Below are 22840 nucleotides of genomic sequence, written 5' to 3'. Positions count from 1 at the left end.
TAGGTGTGAGGACATGTTGCTTTTTAGCCATGCTAGCAGCACGGCTCTAGGAACAGCAATGTGGGTCTGTCAGTCAGTCCACCACTTTGGTCCAGACTGAAATCTCTCTACAACTATTGGATGCATTGCCATGAAACTTTGAACAGACATTCACGTTCCCCACATGAGGCTAGTAACTTTTCATCTAGCACCATCATATAGTCAAAATGTTAAACATGCTAAACTACGATGGTGAACAGGGTAACAATCATACTTATTACATCATACTAAACATGTTAGCATACCAGCTACCGTATCTTCCACAGGCTTAGACAAAGAAAACAGAAACGAGAAATCGTATCTTATCGAGTTATTGTTTTTTGCATAAAGTATCACATACTGAGCAGGTCGGAGAACGTGTAAACTTTGTAGGCTACGAGTAAAATACACCTGCCAATGGATTTGTATGTAGTCTGTTGCCCACGTGAGCCGTAATTCCCCATGTAATAATTCAACTCTGTGGATCTGTGGATCTTCATCCTGGTGAAGGAGGAGGAACTAATTTCCCCCTGAAGTTTGAATATAGAGAGCCACAAACTGGCCCGTGTGTCAGAGTAAAGGCTCATTGTGCCTGCACCCACACCATGCTACGTCAGGTCATCTGTAGCTGTGAACAGCTGCTAAACACCAATTCTTTCTCTTAATCCCTCATGCTGGGATTTTTTTATCCTGTATTATCCTTCGCAAGTCTTACATTTTACCTTTCTGTTTTTTCTGATCTCATTCATTTCATTCTTAATCTCATCTCCCTACACCCCCACCCCACCCCTCTCTCCATCACTGCGGTCTGGGTTTCAGACGAAACTTGGTTTCTAATCCTGACTGTTGATTAAGGATTATAGTTGAAGAGCCGGCAGCTTTCCCTCATGTGTTATTGCCGATCTGCTGTTGTGGCCCCGGGGCTGAACCACCCACGCATCCCGTTTGCTGCCTGCCAGCCTCCACCCAGAGGATGCACTGAGCATGATAGCTGTCAAACTATCATTTGAATACATGGTAGAGCTGTCCTGCACACCATGCAAATGTATCCCTCACATCTGTCCACCCATCCAAGGCATCCATCCATTTATTCATTCTTCCCTGTATTCATCCACTCCTCCATCTAACATGATGCCAGCAGAGACATAAATTAGGCTTCACCATTGAATTTTTGGCATACATGTTTTGGATTAAGGAAGAAATGTCCAGTACATACTTATAACATCCAGTGATTTAATACAACAGTGGACATAATGGCAAAAAAGTGGGTGAACTATGACCCACAGACAGTGATCTTCATTTATTTAAAAAATAATAGATAATATGTGTTTAAAAAAGACAGTGTAGTAACTTTACCATCCAAATCTTTAACGCTTATTGGGGGGTTAATTTTTTATTCTCACGCTTATCTGTATTCCGTCAAAGTTTCACATAAGAAGCAACTGACATAAAAGCGATCTCCGGCTATTTCAGCCAGTGAAACCAAGAGTACGATCGATGTGAGCTTGTTCCTCTTTTCACCAACTCAGTCAGATGCGCACAGCTCAAACTTCCTCGTACAAGACCAGTGCGTTGCGCTCTGTCCTCCCGTATCTGCAACCTATCCACAAAGAAAACGACTGCAAAGGGATGGAACCTACATAAAAGACATGAGGACTATTCTTTACACGGCCATCCGAATCTAGAAGATCACATACAACCGCAGAAATAATAGTAGAAGTGACTGGTTGAAGCGCGGTAAGTGTCCTCTTGGTCTGTGTTTGCTTGTGTGGAAAGGGAGCAGCCAAAGCGTCTGAAAGATGACTACAAGAAAAAGTGATGGGCTAGGAAGTTAATGTCTCTGACACATTCAGGGAAGAATAAGAAAGTTATGCTTTGATGATCGACAAGTTAACGTATAAAGTTTTAAAACAAGGATCCTCCGTTCCAAAAAGAGGAACTTCAAGGTAACAACCACCGCCTAAAGAAGTCACTGTAAACAAATGATATGTTAGTGTGAAAGAGGTCAAAAGCTGTGTAAAGAAAGTAACTGACACAATGTTATCACAGTGCTGCTCACCATTTTCTCATACAGTCTGTGACGTGAGTATTTCCCTAACTTAATTTAGTGCTTCATCTTTGTTCAACTGTGTGTGTGTGTGTGTGTGTGTGTGTGTGTGTGTGCTTCAAGTTCTTCTATCCCGGTGGGGACTTTAACTTGAATGCACACTAACCACATGGGGACTTGTGTCAGTGGGGACAAAAAATGAAGGTCCCCGCGGGTAGAGACTGCTTTCGGAGGGTTAAGACTTGGTTTTAGGGTACAGGTTACAGTTAGGTTAAGGTTAGGGTGAGGGGCTAGAGAAAGCGTTATGTCAATGGCTGTCCCCACGCAGACAGTGAAACAAGTGTGTGTGTGTGTGTGTGTGTGTGTGTGTGTGTCAGTTATTTTTAGACTGTCCAGTTAGACTAAACCAGAAACCAGAAACTAGACTAGTTTCTGTTCTGTTCTGTGTCTGTGCACTGACTTTCCTTTTAGATGTTCAATGGGCTTCAAATCATAGAAAGGCCCCAAACTTTAAACAGATATGCTGTAAATGTATGAAAACATGTGCTTGTGCTCTTAATAGTGCATGAAGAGAATTGCGTTGATCCCAGGGAATCTTACCAAGAAACTCTTCCTGCAGAAAACATTAGTGTATTATGTACATTGCAGAAATGTTGTTTTTCCACCAAGTGTTGTAAACAGAAAAGTAAAGAGTTATTGCAACCCAAAATTTTCAAATGACACAACAGTCACGGTTGGCTGCTGGAGTGTTTCTTGCTTTGACAGAGAAGCAGAATCTGAATGTTTAGAGTAAAAACGAACTTCCTTTATGAAAAACAAAACTCTATAAGAATGATATGCTTTTTGCATGATGATTAAAATAAATGTTTAATCAATTATCAAAACAGTCGCTTATCACTGTCATGCAGATTTCATAAAACCCACATTATGTTTGGCATATGCTGTGTTCCTACCACATGCAATGCGTACATAATGTCTTATGTGATGTCCCTGCAAAATCTATACATACTATGCTAAACTATAAGTAAAATATACAAACATTGTATGTTAATATACAAAGTGTATACTTTGTACATTTTATAAGAAATCAGTCTCAGCTCTTATATATGGGCTATCTGCCAAGTAAATTACATGTAAATTGTATGTTTGCTGTTGCCACCACGAACATACAGAAGCACATAGATGCACAAATGGTGCAGGAGCTCAGATTCAGTCCAACGGGACTGTCCGTGAAGTTTAATGCAATCATGTCATGCAGTACATGTAGTAAAAAGTGAGACACCTGAGAATGCTGAGTGGAGACGCTCTGCAGCCCAGAGTCGTCTCCCTTTTCCTGTCGATAAGTAACTTGTGAGTGCACAATGCAAATGGAAAGTAGCACCTTTTGGCTGTGAGAAGATATTCTTTCTTTCTAATCTGTCTAATGTCCTGCTGGTTGGCAGCCTTTCACAGCCCACAGACTTTATATCTGTGGAAAAGATCATCCCTCATAACAGAACACACATGAATTATTCCTGTCTTCTCTCTTGGCTCGTATGTGCTACTGTGGCAAACTAGTTTGTTGGTAGGATAATACATGGGATCCTCCATAAACAAGGCCAAACAATGGCAAATCGTGGCATTCAGTTGAACTGCCAGCCGTGAAGTGAACTGGCTGGGTGCCTGCTCACTGCTTGGACAGGTACAGGGTGCAGATGGACATAGTGTGCAACTGGTTCAAGTAGGATAAAGATGAACAATGTAAGTCTATAATGGTGACGTTTCTGTGCCATACTGTTGTGTTGTGGGCTCAGATCAACAAAGCATCAATGCACACTTGTTATCCACATGTCCTGAAAGCTTGTGCTGAATGTGGCTGCCTGTCTTATGGTCGTGTAGATTTATGACTACACAGCCTGATGTTTGCAGTGGTACTCATTTGCATGGTATGATATAATTTGATCATCCTGAACGGGCCTTTATAAAAACGCTAACCTTAGAGTTACAGTATGATAGAAGGGACAGCGATGTTATATTTTGATTCAAATTTTGACAATTTGCGCTAAACTCTTAATCGTGATACTGTGTAAATTTTGTTCTTCAATTGAAATTCTTTTAAAGTCTGCATATTTTTATAATATAATTGATTGCCATTTGAGCTTTTGATCAATAAGTTCATCACAAGCTTTTATAAGCTGAGAGGTAACGCTGCTCTTCAAAACTCTTGTAAAAGGTGCTGTGACATTATGCCGTGTTTTTAAATGCGGCTGACGAGAACTGCTGTCCTGTTTTAAACATTACCAGTGCTCTGAAATAGTGCTCCTGTTAGATTACAATTTATAGCATGTGACAGATAAACATGATGCTGTCTTTTAAAGCAGCTGAATCAAGAGAACCTTGGCAAATTAAGGCAAATTCAGTGTGCCGTTATCTTGCAATAAACCTGAGTGGTCACAGGTTTATTACAGCTCTCTTCCAGAGAGTTAGGTGAGAATTAACATCTTATCTCTTGTCGTCACCGTGAGGTTGCCAGGCAATAATCTGAGATTCCAGCAAGTCACTGCTATTGGCCAAGAAATAGTCCGACACACAGTAAAAACTGCATTGTTTTTTCACTTTTTTGGGGGTTTTTTTTTACAGATTAAACAAACAAGATATAACGTGTTAAGTAGTGAGCTGTAGGTGTTGGTAAGTGGATTGGTGCTGGTAAACCAGGCTAGCTGTTTCCCCCTGTTAGTCTTTGTGCTGAGCTAAACTAACTGGCTGTAGCTGTATATTCAGCGTACAGACATGAGTCATGTCATTATTCTTATGATCTGAACTTGTATGAGACACTGTTTCATTCTGTCCCAAAATGAGAAAGATAATGATAAATACCCATTCCTGCTCACAACTGAAATCCTATTTACTTCCCAGAGAGTTTGTCTTTTAACTTGTGTTGGATAGTTCATTTGTTGATAGAATTCTGAACTTTTTTACTAAGGAACAACTGAGTTGGGACTGATATAAGTTTGGGATTTCCACCATTAGGTATGATCTTTCTTCGACATTATTGTGAAAGTAACAGACGCGAGTCCACAGACTGATGGTAAGAGCCAAGAGAACATGTTGAAAGTAGTTGAAAGTGATTTATTTAAATTGACATAACCTTTATTCACGTGGCTCCCACTGAGATGAAAGGTCTATTTTTAAGGACAATGTGGTCTGGACTGTAAGCACAGAACTGAAACTGCCAGCGTTTTCAAAGCATATGCATTTTCTCATATATTTATCTTTCATAACCTCAACAAGGGGGGGAAAGCTGAAGTTGGCATAAAAACATTATTTTACCAACGTGTCATCCATTTTCTTAAAGTCAGTTAGGTTTGATATGCAAAACATGTTTTGTGAAACTTCAGCTGTAGATAATAAAGCCTTTTTTATTTCAGAAAGGCTTTTTGCTCTATTGAGGCTCTATAGGCCTAACCACTCATGTTCGTGTATCAGGGTGACACAACTTATTAAATGTGTGCTGTCTCAGTAAAAGAGCAGCATTATTCTGTACTGGAGGTGTTTTGGGGAGGGTTTAGGTGTTTAGCTCAGAAGGGACCCATGTGTGACCTCGTGACTGTCTGGTGATATGCTTTTGTTTCCACTTTGGTCTGTGCTTTACACTTAGAAGAAAGCTGCAGGTGTGAGAATCACCCAGTTAGAGGTTTACTACAAGCAAAAATAGGTGCGGATATATGTCATGGAGTGTTTTGCTGCCTGCCCTCAAATTTGTCATTAAGGAAGTTGTTTCATGCTCGGCTGATTTGTTGAAGATTAACATTTTGGGAAATATGCTTACTCACCTTCTTTCTGGGAGTTCAATGACAAGATTGATGCATGTCTCTTCTCTGAATATGAATACTCTTTAGCTTAGTATAAATGGTGGAAGCAGGGGGAAGCTCACTTATTAACACGTTGTGTGTCATTTGATTAATCCATACAAAACCTTAAGTGTAAAAACGATTAGTTGTGGTGGTTACGGGCTGAAACAATTTCTTTCTCGGAGATGTGATTCCTGTAGTGTTGTTAAAATGAGATATGTTAATTAGTGAGCTTTAGGAATGCTGGTAAGTGGATTTTCTTACCTTCGGACAGAGCCAGGCTAACTGTTTCCAACTGATTCCAGCTAAGCTTACCGTCTGTTGGCTCTAGCTTCATATTTAGCATACAGACATAAGAGTGGTGTAAATCTTCTCATCTAACTCTCTGCAAGAAAGCAAATAAGTGCATTTCCTCACTTACAGCTAGAATGATACTACAATCTCATAAAAAATTCTACATGCAAGTGATAGTCACATGATGCTGTAAAGTGAAGGGCTGTCGGTACTGCTACTACCAACATCCTAGTCTGCAGCTTTATGAAGCTTTTATCGGCCTTCAACCTTTTGTTTTGGATTGCTGGTCTTCATGATTGAGTCCCAATGGATCTCACTGACACTGAACGTTTGCTGAAACATTGTTTGTCCTGTTCGTATTCACTAAGAGCTGCCAGTGTAATGTAGCTGCTTTACACACGGACTGGTATTAATCAATGACAGCTGCATTTTTACAAAGCCAAACTAGGGCAATGTGTTACAATTAGCCTCATGCTGACCTCCATTTCTTAATAGTACAAATATGACAGGGAGCCATGTCTGTTCATTACTTGGAAGAGGAATTGCACTGAAGAGTTTTAAATAGAAGTCAAAACTGTCTAAAAAGAAACCTGACCCTCCTTGAGGAGGAACAAGGTTTGAAACAGAAAAGGAAGCAAATATGTTAACATCACTAATTTTGACATCAAGAACACCAGAACTTCCTGTGTCCAAATGAAACATTTTCCATTGCTTACCACTGTACATGAGTGGCACCAGGGCAGTATGGTAATGGTTATGGTGCAGACTGTACTGTAGATACTTATTGTAGAACAGATCAAGAGATGCTTGCAGAAACATTTAAAGTTTTGTCAGTGTTGGTGTCTCTACTGAGGATATCAGGGTCCTCTTTTGTGGTAGTTTTCACCTCTAACATCATAGTAGATCTCTTTGCGTGGCAACAGGGCTCATAATAAACATTAATTACTTTGTTCAGTGCAATAATCTAGGCTTCACAGAAAAACTCTGTCTCCATTTGTTTACGGGAGCATTATAAAACACAGCTTCTACTGTGTCTCCCATCACAGACTGCCTCTTTGTTCTCGCTCCTGTTAAACTTTGTTCCATATAACAGGATACACTTTTGCATGTAGATACACACATGCAGATACAGTATGATGCAAAGAAAAAACAAAGTATTCCCTAGATGTTACAGATGAATAAGGGGGCTTGTGTGGAAATGTTTTTATTGCCACAGTCGATAGACCTTGCAGTGTTCGTTCTTGGAAGATCTTAATAACAGTAACTGACACAGAAGAATCAAAACAGTATTGCAGCTGTTGTAAAAACCATTAAGTCAGAATAAACACCAATAATGTAGAGATTGCAGAAGCATACAACAGCCCAAAAATCATACAGTCATGTGTCAACCAGCAAACTGAGTGTGTAAGCTATAAGGCGTCTTTGTCTTCTCAGTCTTCCCCCTGTAGTGAAGAATATCTAACAACATCATGTGATATGCCATTTCACGCTTCTCCACCCAATGTTAGAGACATTTTGAAATACATTTACAGTAACAGCCACTTGAGAGAGATAATGTCTCAGCTCTGTCACAGAGCTTAACACACATGTTAAGCACAGTAGAGACCAGAGGCTGCCAACTCATCATATTCTACATGCTCTAAATAAGCATGGGATTTATCCAAACACAATGCCCAAACAAAACTGCAACATGATACACTGAGTACATTCATTAAAAAATGGCTTTTTTTTTTTTTTTTTTTTTTTTTTCTTTATTCCACGATGACCCCTCAAGGAGGTATACAGACATAGTTACACATGTAGAAAAACAAGAGAAACAGAAATAAAAGAAGTGGACAGTGACACTTGTTGCCATATAATGGGCAAATACAACATAATAAAGAAGAAAATGATAAATAAATGAATAAATATGCATAAAAGCACACTATGCTAAATTTTCAATAGTTACTTAAAGGTACCCATTATTATTTTAATAAACCTAGCAAAATTGGTTAACTCTTTAATATTCTTAGCGTTGAATATTTTTTTTTATTTAAAGGGTAACTTAAAAGCGTACTCCCCGATTAAGTGCTGCACTCCTATAATATTGTCAGACTCACGATGGACAGTTATTAAAAAGAAACGATCAAAAGCTCCCTCTGGAGACACTAAAGGCTTTATACTGCTTTTTCTCACATATGCAGCAGTACTCCCCAACACCTGCAAACACACTTTGATGTGTTCCCCTTTAACACCAGACTGAAAAGCAGTGTCACTGATGGCTGTGGTCATGGTGTACAGACACACCCTGGAGTACACTTCCATGTCACTGCAGCAAGGTGAGAAGTAAACCACTGGAGGTCAGCAAAAACAAGATTTTCAGGAGATGTTAAATTGCTCTTTAAAGTTGCTCGGATTAATCCATCCATCCATCCATCCATTTTCTACCGCTTGGTCCCGTTAGGGGTCGCGGGTGACTGGAGCCTATCCCAGTGACTTTGGGCCTTAGGCAGGGTACACCCTGGACAGTGGCCAACTCGTCGCAGGGCTAACACAGACACAGACAAGGACAGACAACCATTCACTCTCACATTCATTCAATACGGGCAATTTAGAGTTATCAATTAACCTACACATGCATGTCTTTGGACGGTGGGAGGAAGCCGGAGAACCCGGAGAGAACCCACGGTAACACGGGGAGGACATGCAGACTCCACCCAGAGAGATTGTGTGATGTTGGTCTGGTCCGGGAATCGATCCCACGAACCCACGATCTCCTTATTGGGAGGCAGGAGCTTTAGCCGCTCTGCCACCGTGCACCCCCGGATTAATCCTATTATATAATTTAACTAATCTGTTTTTCTCATCGTGAAAGCTAAGACAAACTGATATGGAATGATACTCCTGCCAAGCATAAAGTACACCATGGAACATAACTACGTAAACATCTCTTCTTTGAAATTGGCGGATAAGAGTAACACAGCTAAGTTTAGACAGGTTATGGCTTTAAAAACAATCTATGGTTATTACACTGAAGGTTATCATAAACCTCATAGTGCCAATCCTGTAGATCCATATCCGTGAGTCTAAGGTTAACCTGAACTTTAATTGATTGTGGACCGTTATCTCCATGATCATGTCAGAAATATGATAACCCACTTTCATCAAGAATGTGGTTAACCAAATCCATTTTGACTTATATGTACCATTGTCACACAGTTTTTGTAGCTAGTTAAACACAGTCCACAATATCTTATTTTGTGCAGTACTCTATTCATCAGTTTTCTAAAAATACAAATGATTATATCTCTCAAGCGAAGCTATTTAATAAGAAAAAGCCTTTCAGTGCCTTCAATACCTGAATATTCATTTGTGATGTGTGTTTTGCAATAACACCAGAATTAATGATTGCAAACTGCAGATGCCAGATAACATACAGTACATGAATGATTATTATAAGCATTATCTACAGTACAAGAAAGGGACTGTTTTCTTTCACTCTTAGTAGTGTTTGACACATAATATTTGACTAGCATAGTGCTCTTTATGGTATTCAGATGTTGTTTAATACTTTAATTGTTCATTTATTAAGTGTACATGTGAGTATAGTATCACAGACACTAGTTCATAACCTGTTTGTGGTCTCATTGTGGATGTTGTGCCGTGAAATACCAAGCTATTTGCATACTTACCTCATGTTCAGTACTGAATGGTGTGACCTCCAATACATTTCACTTTTCTCTTAATATTGTAGATGCATAGCAAGTCACTTAAGGGCTAGGAGAACTAGGCCTGACTATTACATTCAAAATCTCAATGGTGTTTTCCTGCTGCTACCCACAGCCTTCATTTCTAGCTGTTTCCCCTCTGTTGTCCTCCTGCAGAAAGCACCATGGGCTGTGTGGGCACAAAGGAGCAGGAGTCGCTCAGCAAGGGGACGGGTAATGACGAGCTGCAGAACCGTGCACAGACGGCCCACTATGTCAAAGACCCCACCGCAGGAAACTCCGGGAGCAAAGCTGTAAGCAGTAATGTTGTGACAGACAGTGCAGAAGTATCATCAACAAAATAAACTTAAAATATGAAAAGTGAAAGTACTCATTATGCAGAAAAATAGTCCCTGTGACTATTAGAACTATTTTATATACTGTTGGGTTTAATCCAGTGGCTCCCAACCAAGGAGTAACAAGATTAACCTGAGGGGTCCTAAAATGATTAATGGGGTAGGAAAGAAGAAAAAATAAAGTTCTGCTTCTCTGAACTTTTCTCTAATCTTATATTTTTTGGATCATTTTACCCCTTTTTGGTCTCAAATATGACAAGGTGCCCCAACTAGACATTTCTTTTTCAGGGGTCACAAGCCAGAAAGTTTGGGAACCACTGGTTTAATCTTTAAAAATGTGTTGCAAGTCCTTGATCTGAAAAGCAACTAGTAACTGTAGCTGGCAGGTAAGTGTTGTAGAGGGAAAAGTACAACATTTTCCCTCTGAAATATAGTATATGTAAATAATATGTATATATATATATATATATATATATATATATAGAAGTACAAAATAGTATCAAATGGAAATATTATACTTAGGTACAGAACTTGAGTAAATGTATTTAGTTACTTTCCACTACATGAATTTAGATCTTTAGCCACATTATATCTGACCAAAGACACTTGTGAACTTCTTTGCAAAAGAAAAGTGGACACACACACACCTGTGCCCTGGCTTTAATTAAAGAATGAGGAAGATGAATGACGTCAAATGCAGAAACAGTGAAAGTATGACGAGGTAACACAGTTTCATTGGTTATTACCACAAGTGACAGGGAAACAGTTTTCCTGTGCTTTTCAGAGAGGATAGATGTGCACCGACTCTGAACATGTTCCTGTGGCTTGTGAGTTTGCATATTGGCCAGACTTTGATCTTTGCCACGGGTAAAGTAGCAGTGCTGCTACGTGTGGTTCCTCTGGCTACTTCCTGTGTGCTGACTGTAACATCTCTTTCACCCTCACTGAAGAGGAAGTGTCAGACGTAGAACCAGAGCACTCAGGCAGGACACTGATGATCATGATATGATCAAAACTTGTATTAAGCAACATCTAAGACTTCCCTCAACTCGCACTGTTCTTGCATACTGTCCTATTGTACTATCACAGAGTTCTAAATTTACAGACAGTCTGTCTGGCTGTCTGGTCTCCACACAGCTCAGCTTATTATACCTTTGTGCTAATGTTGCACTTTGTTGAAAACAAACTGTTTCTAATACAGAGAACACCCACTACAAACCCAAAAACCTGAAGTAAAGCTAACGGCAGACAACATCCTGATTTTTAAAGTTGATTAGACAAAGTCCTTCCTTCCCCCCTTCCTTTCAAATGTTTGTTCTGTGCAGTAGTTTTAATCTAGCTGACTTTGACAACTTTATATGGCGATAGTGTTGTGTTTTCAAGGTAATTAATAATTAATACAGCTGTAAGAAAACAAAGTCTCACCTTGAATCAACAAAAAGGGGGAAATGAGTATTGGACGGAATTTACCTCTTCTCTTATATTGCCTTATACCACCAAATGTCTCTCTGTCTTTCTCTCTGCAGAGCAAAATGCCATCCAATGCAACCTCTTCAGAAGGTGAGTCACAATCTTTATTTACATACCAGTCTACCTCCACTTACACAGTAGATAATGCAACTACTAGAGAACCACTAAGGTCAGTCAATTGCAGGTTTATTTCTAACCTTCCACCTTGTACTGCCAACACCACCACAGAGTATACCAACAAGACAGTCACTTTAAACAGCATCATCTCGGTCAGTGTTAGACAGAGAGAAATCTTAACACAACTTGTGAGAGAGAGGAAGGAGAGTGAGTGTGTCAGTGCAGTCATCACACAGGCCTCTAATACACAGAAGAACTGACTTACTTGTATGCTTGATAATATCAGCAGTAGGGTTGCTGATATTATCAAGTAAGTAAGTCAGTCACATATTATTGGAGACCCAGTGTTAGTAATAAAGATAGATGTGGTTCAGACTTAACTGCACAGATACTCATAGTCGTACGCTCTCACATACCCGCTCCCATATCAGTGATGTTGGGTGAAAACCTCTTGAAAGATTCCTTCAAAATGTTGACTTTTCACGAGCAGCCAAGAGAAGCAGTCTTGGCTTCAGCTCCATCATAATCATCTTTAAATGTATCAAGCGGGGTGTTTTCAAAGTGTTTTACAAGCACAAACATGGTTTCTCATCCGCCATAATTTCTCAGTATGTAATCCTTCAGAAAGTAAACCTGTTTGGAGCGTTCACATGACAATGCAAATGGGACATATTTTACACATCATGGCCACAATGTATCAACTATCTTTTCTTTTTTTTCTGGCCATGCTGCTGTAGGAGAGAGTATTGCCATGGCACTGTACGACTATGAGGCCATTCATGAAGGAGACCTGGGCTTCAAGAAGGGAGATAAGCTCCGAATCTTAACGGAGTGAGTAGAGTACCCACAGTGAGAAAGATCATTTATTCTTTGTTGTTTCAGTTATAAGAGTTATAAGTTAATTGTGTGTTCAAATTTTAGTTTTTGGACATGTGGTTTATCATGTCTTTGTTGACAAGAAATATTTACACTTGTTGTGTGTCTTTGTCTTGTCTCTCTCTCTCTCTCTCCTTCGCTGTAGGTCGGGGGAGTGGTGGAGAGCTATGTTAATCAGTACAGGTCAGGAAGGCTTCATCCCCAGTAATTATGTAGCCAAAGATACTCTGGAGGCAGAGGAGTAAGTGTACTCACATTGAAAACACATTTATATGCATTATTAATATCTCACTGGTGAAAACTGACTTTTTTTTTTCTGAATATAAATCAAACCCCATTGGTATAGAGAGGCTGACAAGTTAGATTACATTACATTAGTTAGACTGTTATTAGTAGTAGTAGTAGTACTAGTAGTAGTAACTATAATATAGTATATAACTATAGTACTATAAATAGCAGTAGTATCATGTACCATATTTAGATGGCACTATGTAGTTTTTCACAAAGTGGAAATGAACAAGGAAACAAAGCACACAATATGAATGGAAAATGAAGGCTTGTACAGAAAGAGCCGTTAAGAGGTTTCAGTACTAACTGACCTGTTTCCTGTTGTTGAGGTGGTTCTTTAAGGGTGTGAGCAGGAAAGATGCTGAGAGGCAGCTGCTGGCCCCTGGGAACAAAATGGGATCCTTCATGATCCGAGACAGTGAGACCACCCAGGGTGAGTAAGACACTTTCAAAAACAGATTATTTGTCCTTTAGTGGAGCGGTCTGAGTAGTCTAAGTAGAAATTATTGTCAGCAAAAACTGACAAATCAAGCAATTTGATCTCAGCCGTTACTGCAGAAATGGTGTTTTTAGCAGACAGGCACAAGTGAACTTCATTTTATTTCTTGTACTTTGCACATTTTAAGCCATTGTAAATGTATGAAGTGTACAATACAAACAAGCAAAGTCCTGTAGCACATCTTTGTTACAAAGAGCACTACATACTTACATACATACAGACTCACCTTTAAAGCTGCTATTATCAATATTTTTAGATGGAAGAGATGATTGTGTGTGTGTCATCGGTTTGAGCTTGCAAGTTCAAATTTTTAATTAACAGAAAGCCTACATTTCAAACTGGAGGTGTGAGGTTAGAAAGAAGTGGGCATTTAGGAGGAATGAAAGATGCTATTGAGTTGCATTATGGGAAACATAAGATCCAGTGTTTTTGGATATCTTGGCCTCTGTTGCGTTGATTTTGATTATTCTTTTTTTTAATCTGTTTTTTGTGAGTAATACCAAATTTGCAAGGGCAGTCGCCTACTAAATCGCTGCAGTGCCTCTTTAAGTGTCCCATGTTGGTCTGCAGCCTGTCCCAGAAGCTTTTCTAACCTCACATCTTTGAGAAATACTGGATACCTGTAACATAAAAATGTTCAGATTTTAAAATGTCGAATCATCTAAAAACATCACTGAAAAAATGTTGGCATCAGCTTTCAAAAATCCCCTATGGGTCACATGGTAACTGCTGTTATATTTCTCTTTTACCACAGGCAGTTACTCTCTGTCTGTCAGGGATAGCGATCAGTCCGGTGACACAGTAAAACATTATAAGATCCGTACACTGGACAACGGAGGATTCTACATCTCTCCCCGCAACACCTTCATCACCCTGCAGGAGCTGGTCAGCCATTACAAGAGTGAGTTCACTTCTGTCAGAATTCAGACTGTTTCCTCACAAAACTCCTCACAGCTGTGTGTTATAGTAGTCTAGTTTAGTTATTGCCTGTCATCATTAAAATGATGATGGAAGGAGTAAAGGAGAAATCCTCATCTGAAGGGGTTGGTTTTCTCAAATTTGCACTCATGTAGAAAAGAGTAACTTTAGTTCAGTCTGTGTTCCACCACTAAAATATGATGCACAGCACACTCTGCTGGCCAACTTTAAACAGATTGTATTGCTCTTTTAATTACTACTAGCGTCAGTATGAAAGTGTTTTTATTTTTGCCAAACTTTAAAACTTTAAATTTTTGAAATTACATAATTTCCCCCGCAAATAAGATAGACGACATAGTACAGATTTTCATTGTATAAAAACATTGCATAAAATGGGGGAAAAAACTCCATAAACATACATATACATAAATATATAACAAAATCAAATCATGAAATATTTTTTCTGTTTATTCCAGAGCAGGGAGACGGCCTCTGCCAAACCCTGACCAACCCATGCCTGAGCCCCAAACCTGAGAAGCCATGGGAGAAAGATGCCTGGGAAATCCCAAGATCATCGCTCAAACTGGATAAGAAGCTCGGTGCCGGCCAGTTTGGAGAAGTCTGGATGGGTGAGATAGATCTGAATCATTTTTGAATCTAGTTATTGATGGAGATGGGAAGCTAGCAATTCATTTTCTAATTCTTATTATTGTTTTGTTTTAAGCTACGTACAATAAGCACACCAAAGTAGCAGTGAAGACCATGAAGCCTGGCAGCATGTCAGTTGAAGCCTTCATGGCCGAGGCCAACCTGATGAAGACTCTACAGCACGACAAACTGGTCCGACTCCACGCTGTGGTCACCAAGGAGGAGCCTATCTATATCATCACTGAGTACATGGAGAAAGGTGTGTGTGTGTGTGTGTGTGTGTGTGTGTGTGTGTGTGTGTGTGTACGCAGGTGCAGTACATGTGCAGAACTCATGTGCAGTTGCTGTGTTCTTTTAAGTCAGTGATAGCTCCACTTCATTCGCTTTAAATTTGTCCATTTATCCCAACAAATCTAAATGTAATTTATTGTATGGGAAGCCTATAAAACATCTACATCATATTACACTGAAACCCTATTTAACTGAAGGGGAAATATTGTGTCAGCTGTAACATCTGAATAATATGTGTTGCATTTGAGAGTGCATGAAAACTAGGGAGCGAGCAAGCAGAGAGGTCTTAACAGTTCTCTAAAAGTTATGGATAATCAGTTACAATAGTAAGCTAAAAGTAATAAATGGTTGAAACATGCCAGCTCCTGCCACTCCAAGTGGTAGTAGTACAAATGCAAACTTCTGTTGTAACAATATTGACGTTTCTATAATTGATAGTGTTAACATCCAGACTGGGCTGTGGGAGTAGAAACCACTGCTGCAAGGGAACACAAACTAAATGGACAAGGAAAATGAAATTTCATCACAGTTTTTTTACTGTGGTCAATTAGATACATCTATAATATTAGCAGTGGACATGAAATTTATTTAACATCAAAGATATTGGTCAAACCTTTGTAAATGCATGTTTGTCGCAGATATTTTGTTTATGGTGAGAATGTGTCTGGTGCATTGAGCGTTACATGTCGCATGGGTTTGTTAATGTGTTTGTGTGTGTGCCTGCAGGTAGTCTATTAGACTTCATAAAGAGTGATGAGGGCAACCGTGTCCAGCTCCCCAAGCTCATTGACTTCTCTGCCCAGGTGAGATTCATTCATTCACATTTAGCGTCAGTTCTCCATTCCACACACGGCACCTTGCCAGACCAGATCCTCTGCTTGTTTTATATCAATGAACCCTTTCTTTGACTGCATTACATAGGACACAGGCTGTATTTGAATATTCACATAATTTCTTGAGTTCAGTAGTCTATTGCTCTGTTCATAGGGATTGTATTCAAAGTGAATTATATTATTCAATATCTACTTTAGAACATTTATACATAACATAATATACAGTCTTTTGACCGTGGGCTATTGGTGATTTAATGTCTTTGTTCTTGCATGCCTGACTGTCTACACCAGTAAGAAATGAAGAGCTGAATTATTTGTGTATGGTGGTTCAGAGAATAATAGACAATGGTGATTGCAAGAAAAACACTGAAACTTTATGCAGGGTGAAATAATGCTGAAAAATCGATGGATCCGTGGAAGGGAAACACAATGTCATTGATGTGAAGCACTTTAAACTACACCCAGCTAATATGATCCAGCTGCAGAGCCATATTGCCTGCACTTTCAGACTTGCAGTTCCAGTCCAACCTGCACCACCACTTGGAAAGTAACAGCAGCAGTTTAGAGATACAGATGTAGACTCACCCATGCTGTTGGCGTATGTACTGAACCTGCAAAATGTAATAGTCTTGATAAGAGGAATTTTATCTTAAAACTGGGAAAAGTAAAAAAAATTCATACTCCTTGGAGTGTGTCCTCCAATGACTGTCCTCCTAGTTGCGTTGGAGAGGGGCAACCACATTTTATTTGTTCAAAGAAAAAATGAAAGGATAAAAGAAAACAGTGAAACAAAAGTAGTAATGAAGGTTACATTCTGTCTTTGGTGCTGAATATTTGAATTATACACTTGTTGGGTCATAGATGTATAGAAAGAGAAATAAATGTATTTACAAAATCTTCAAAAGTGTTATAGTGCCATAGGCTTAATTCTATTTCTTTTTGAGCATTTACTTTCTACTGGAGGTTTAAATTGTTTGACAAAATGATGCTCCATTTTTATAAATTATTTTATTTTAAAGAAATGGGGATACAAGTTATAAAGTAAAATGTCAAAAAACAAGAATAAGAGTCTACAGCCATGCCAGCGGCTCTATGCAGCTGTACATAGACACAGTGATGCTTTGAGCTAAATACTAACGTCAGCATGATAACATGCTCACAGTGACAATGCTAACATGCAGATGTTTAGCTGGTATAATGTTTACCATGTTCACCATTTTAGTTTAGCGTCTTGGCATGCTAACATTTGCTAATTAGCAAACAAAGTAAAGCTGAGGTTGATGGGAATGTTGTTAGTTTTGCAAGTACTATTTGGTCGAAAACCAAAGTATTGGACAAATTTTTTGACTTGACAGTGCTAGATTTACAATTCATCCTGAGAGGGGCAATCCTAGACTGCTAGTGGCTATAAAATCCCACAAAAAAACAAAACAGCTGCTGTAAAAAGAAAAAAATGTTGTAATACTCATTGCCTGCATGTGGCACAATTTTTAAACTTGCTGCTACTATCACTTTCTGTGCCCGTAGGCGGCAATATCGACATGTCTGGTTTTAAATTCTTGCCACTGTTATACATGTGGGTGGGACGGGTTAACATGTGTAGAGTTGCTCTGACAGTGACCAAACAGCTCCCTCTTCAAGAAAATCTTTCTAAATATGACAGGTTTGTGAGTTTATGACGGAGTTAGCACCCTGCTGCATGAGGTGCTTCACATCTAATACAAAGAACAGAGAGGGAATGGAAGAGGAAGAACGTTAGATCTGCTCATCAGATTGTAAGAGAGATTGGTCTTATCTAGTGCTAACACAAAGGCGCTAAAGAGAGTAAATCCTCGCACATATTATAGTAAATGTCTGTTACCAGCAGTACAATTTGCTGAAAGAAACAGCAGTTTATACAAAATCTATTATACTTATAGCATAACTGAGAGCATTGAAGTGGAAGCATCCTTTTTAGACTGTTTTGTACAATTTCATTGCCAGTGACAGTTACTATTGGGAACTATGTTTTGACTCTTTTACACCAACATATTTGTCTCTAGACTGCAGAGGGCATGGCCTTCATTGAGCAGAGGAACTACATCCACAGAGACCTGAGAGCTGCCAACATCCTGGTCAATAAGGCTTTAGTGTGCAAAATTGCTGACTTTGGCCTTGCTCGTATCATTGAGGATAACGAGTACACAGCCAGGGAAGGTAGGACACAATATTCACTGTCACATGTTGTGTAGCCAGGTATCGTCAGCAGAAGTGATTACAAAACTGGGAAACTGATGAAATGGGAGCAGTCACGGTTTCATCAGTTCAGGGGAAATTACTTTGTGTCACTGAGATGTCGGGTTACAACATGAGTGACAAAAATAGTAGGAAGCGAAGACAAGAGTGACTTGCTGTATGGGTTACTGAATGAGCAGAGGATGTAAGAGTTTGAGAGGATGTGTGACCAGCTAGAAACTTCCCAGCAGTGTCATTAGGAGCCAATAACAATGTCAACTTTAGTTCAAATTTTGACTGGTTTTCAACTTTCCACAATAACCAGGAGCCAAATTCCCCATCAAATGGACTGCCCCTGAGGCCATCAACTACGGCTCTTTCACCATCAAATCTGACGTCTGGTCCTTTGGCATCTTGCTGACTGAGATTATCAGCTATGGACGCACACCATACCCAGGTAAGTGGATCACAGATTTCAGCATTGATATAGTATTTGCCAGAATGCCTCTGAAGAGAACTTGCACTTGCAGTTAGTACACAAAGGTTTTGTCCCATTTCTGCACCTGAACTCTGCCCATTAATTATCTTGCCCTTGGTTTAAAGTGGCCTTCCAAAACGAGGGGTAGTGGTACGACAACTCCACATTGAAATGGGATAGCAGTTGTGAATTTGGATTTTACTGAATCTAGAGACAGATTGGAAACCCTGGGCTGTACAAAAGTGAACAGCAATACAAAGACTCACTTTGTGGGTGTGGAGGACCACAGTTTTCTTCTTGTGACGTTCAACAACACATCGCCCTCTGTAGCACTCAGTCATCTACTGCCAGCCTCTCTTAACATAATTATGTGCTCTTCTTTTCAGGGATGACCAACCCAGAAGTGATCCGTGCTCTGGAGAAGGGCTACCGGATGCAGCGCCTGGAGAGCTGTCCCAAGGAACTCTATGAAATCATGCTGGAGTGCTGGAAGAACAAGCCTGAGGACCGTCCCACCTTTGATTACCTGCAGAGTGTCCTGGAGGATTTCTACACAGCCACAGAGAGCCAGTATCAGCAGCAGCCATGAGATTTAACATCCACAGACATGTTTTCTCTTACAGTACTGTTTCATTCATACTTTACAGCAAGTCCAGTTTCTACATGCAGCAGTGCAGTTCAGAGCACACACACACATGCTCTCTCTTTACCATTCTCTCTCTGTCTGTCTCTCTTTCTCTTTCTCATTCACACACGCATAATGTATAGTAAGAAGGGACTGTATAAAAATTATTGGGGAGACTTGAAACTTCTATTTTATTTTTTTAGAAGCTAGGCCCTACCTAACATTTTAAATATTTTCATTGGGCCCTCCTCCATTTGAATTATAAAATTTGAAAGAAATATAACCACAATATAGCGATTAAGAAAAGCAAGATAAAAAAAACAATATATTATAACAAAACAATCCTACCTCATACTTAGGTCAGGGGCACAGTACAACAGATGCTGTCTGCTTGGTTATAGGCTAACATGACCACAGCTGCATCAGTTATACTGGATATCTATCTTCACAAAACTGATCATCATATGGATGCACACCAGCAGCAGTTTTGTAAATCACTGGACCTATACAGTAGATATCAGTAAATATGTGCAGACAGATATGTGAGTTAGTTATATCTTCAGCCTCTTATGTGAAAAATGACACGCAAAAGAATGCTTCATATAATTTATTTTTACTTTATTGTACTGATTTTGTTTTACTACAGATGGCACACATGGATCACTGTATTGCAAGATAAAGCTGCACATCATTATGCACAGAAAACACGTGACCTGACATTTAATGCATTTCTCTATCTAGAGATAAATGCAGGTAACGAGTCGGATGAATTACTGAGCTGTGTGGGGTGGGTTGCAAAACTGGATCTGTGCAAGACTCATCTCTACATGTATATGTGAAAAAAGCAAGTGTGCTTGGAGAAGCCCTGCCAGTGCGCAGGCAAGGACAGCAAGATTGGGTACCTGGTACAAATTTGCAAGGGTAGGCTGAAATAAAACAAATCCGGGGGGAAAACAGTGTGCTGTAAATACTTCTTAATAATTTTTCCTAAACAAAAAGAAAAGTTAAATACTGTAACCTTCCCACTTTTCTTTCCTCACCCCCTTATAATTTTTGTACAGTCCCTAACATTCAAACACCTTTGAAGGTGTTCTACATAACAGTACAGTATGTAGGAGGCTGTGCTATAGAGTAAATCCTATTGTAAAAGCATGACTGTCTCACACACAAAATATTATTTTACACAAGTACAAAGACACATTGCTATATTCTCAGACAAGTGATTGTAGGCCACCTGAGAGCAGTCCCATGGAAAAGACTGCATTTAGTTGTTGTGCTCCAGCAAACATTGTGCATCAATCAAAGGAAGGTATAACCGCAACACAGATGTTGTTCACAGTAAAATATGTGCAGTGTTCAGCTCTGATATTACTGTGCTGATGTCAACAATTCAGAAAGCAAAGCTTCCATTATCCACTCCCCTTCTGTTAAATGTACAGTGTTTAACATTGTGAAAGGACAGCAGGTACTGTGGACTTTGCAAAGTGCAAGATATATGGCTGATTATGCTTAAATCCTCTATTCATATGCCATAGCTATTTTCCATTATGATGTGGCTTGTTTCAGCATTACTCCTTCATTGTGCCTTTTTCAGTGTTTGTTTCTTCTTTCGCACTTAAAGGGACAGTTCACCGCTAAATCACAAATACAGTGGAACAAGCCGAGTGCCATATAGTTCAGTTATATTCAAAAAATGCAGACATCTCTACAGCCGATATCTCCAAAACTCGGCAACTCACACCGAAACAATCTCGATGGATGAATAGCACTACAGGTAAGAGGAAAAATATGTAGTTTTGATTTTGGGGTGAACTGTCCCGTTAACATTTATTATATATTCCATACACTCTGTATATATAAACTGGTGTATATGAATAAATACACTTATTCAGGAAAAGAGTCTTTGATGTAAAGCCATATTAACTAATAATTCTTGTTTATCCTTTTGGTCCATTAAACTTGTGTTCTGTATTTGGGAACTAAATGAAAAAGCAGTGCATATAGATTTTCGCATTTTTTGGCCTTCTTTGTATGAAAAAATAATTTATTGGTGGAAATAATACTGCTCTGGATATCAGTGTATCTTGAATGGAATGATCTTTCCAAATGTAAAAGCTTTTACTATCATTTTTTTTAGTGAAGGACTCATGACTTGTATTTTAATATATGATTTGTGATAATGTGTTTATCATATTGTTGGAAATAATGTGTTTTGTCGACCAAAAGGAAGGGAAAGGGAATATTCTCAAGTATTTAAGATTTCATCAATTTGTCATTTCATGATTTGGTCAAGAAAGGTGATATGTGACAATAGTGAATCAGTGCCCAGCACTATACATATAGGCCTATTCATAGGGTTACGAATGTTTTTGTGTTTTTCTTTAACAATATAAGTCCCTTTGCATATATTGTTAGATACTTGGTTCAATGCAACTGTGGTGAAAATTTTCAAATAAATTGTCTTAGAAACAAGTATCTACCCAAGTGTGTATTTATATAACAGCAAGCAATATTTAATGTTATTTTTTTACACATTAGTTCATTTGTTTGTCTGTAGGCATGCATTTTATTACTGATTGTCGGCGCCTTATGTAGGTTAATCAACAAAATCTTGAATTTTATTCTGAATTTTGCAGGAATCCAATGGAGGGATGCAAGAACAGGGGTAATGTGGGGCCGACGGCTAGTTGTAGTTAGCAGCCTGGCAGCTGCATTTTTGGACCAACTGTAAACGATTTAGAGCAGCTTGACTGAGGCACATGTAGAGGGAATTACAATAATCTAGATGGGAGAAAATAAAAGTGTGAATTAATAGTTCGAGATTCATAGAAGACAAGATACATCTGATTTTAGTGATATTTCTTAGCTGAAGAAAAGGTCTAGGCGAGTTTGGTAACATGATGGTCAGAAGTCATACTGGTCAACGATGATTCCAAGATTCTTCGCAGTAGATTTGATATTAGAGTGAAATGGTCCAATAAACTGATCAACTGCAGTGGCAAAGTTATCGGGTCCAATTAGAAGAACTTCTGTTTTGCCAGGGTTTATATGGAGGAAATTATGAGACATCCAATCTTTGGGGGCGGCCATGCAATCACGGAGGGAGGCCAGTTGATTCAGGTTATTGGGTTTGGCAGAGAAATCAGAATCAGAATCAGAAATACTTTATTGATCCCCGAAGGGAAACTAATACTAATACTAATACTAGTAAAAAAATATATAATACAATACACTATAAAAACTATTAAAAAAACAGGTCAGAAAATAAATTAAGTACCAGGTGGGTATAAGTATAAAATAAAATAAGTGTGAAGTACCAAGTGGGTTTACCGGTTGATGATGATGATAATAC

The 22840-nt window shown here is 39.0% G+C and overlaps 1 protein-coding gene across 2 annotated transcripts; it reads left to right on the top strand.

Annotated features, from left to right (window-relative positions):
• The first annotated feature begins 1191 nt into the window (after positions 1–1191).
• hck (HCK proto-oncogene, Src family tyrosine kinase) lies at positions 1192–21960 on the top strand. Of its 2 annotated transcripts, none has more exons than XM_044210833.1 (13): positions 1192–1755; positions 10053–10189; positions 11758–11791; positions 12556–12649; positions 12840–12935; positions 13312–13415; positions 14236–14382; positions 14876–15028; positions 15124–15306; positions 16065–16141; positions 18214–18367; positions 18711–18842; positions 19250–21960. In XM_044210833.1, exons 2-13 carry the CDS (start codon positions 10061–10063, stop codon positions 19450–19452), a joined length of 1506 nt encoding a protein of 501 aa, XP_044066768.1. In that variant the 5' UTR covers positions 1192–1755; positions 10053–10060; the 3' UTR covers positions 19453–21960. The 2 variants fall into 2 exon arrangements, with proteins under 2 accessions (XP_044066768.1, XP_044066767.1); XM_044210832.1 differs by having other exon boundaries at positions 1512–1964.
• Positions 21961–22840: the final 880 nt, after the last annotated feature.

The sequence above is a fragment of the Siniperca chuatsi genome, linkage group LG10, assembly GCF_020085105.1.
Source record: "Siniperca chuatsi isolate FFG_IHB_CAS linkage group LG10, ASM2008510v1, whole genome shotgun sequence".
NCBI lineage: Eukaryota > Metazoa > Chordata > Actinopteri > Centrarchiformes > Sinipercidae > Siniperca > Siniperca chuatsi.
This window is presented reverse-complemented; position numbering and strand designations above follow the sequence as displayed.

Coding starts and splice junctions, on each gene's coding strand:
- hck (XM_044210833.1), top strand. CDS start 10,061: ATGGGCTGTGTGGGCACAAAGGAGCAGGAGTCGCTCAGCAAGGGGACG. Junction 10,190..11,757: donor GAAACTCCGGGAGCAAAGCT/GTAAGCAGTAAT, acceptor TTCTCTCTGCAG/AGCAAAATGCCATCCAATGC. Junction 12,936..13,311: donor GATACTCTGGAGGCAGAGGA/GTAAGTGTACTC, acceptor CCTGTTGTTGAG/GTGGTTCTTTAAGGGTGTGA.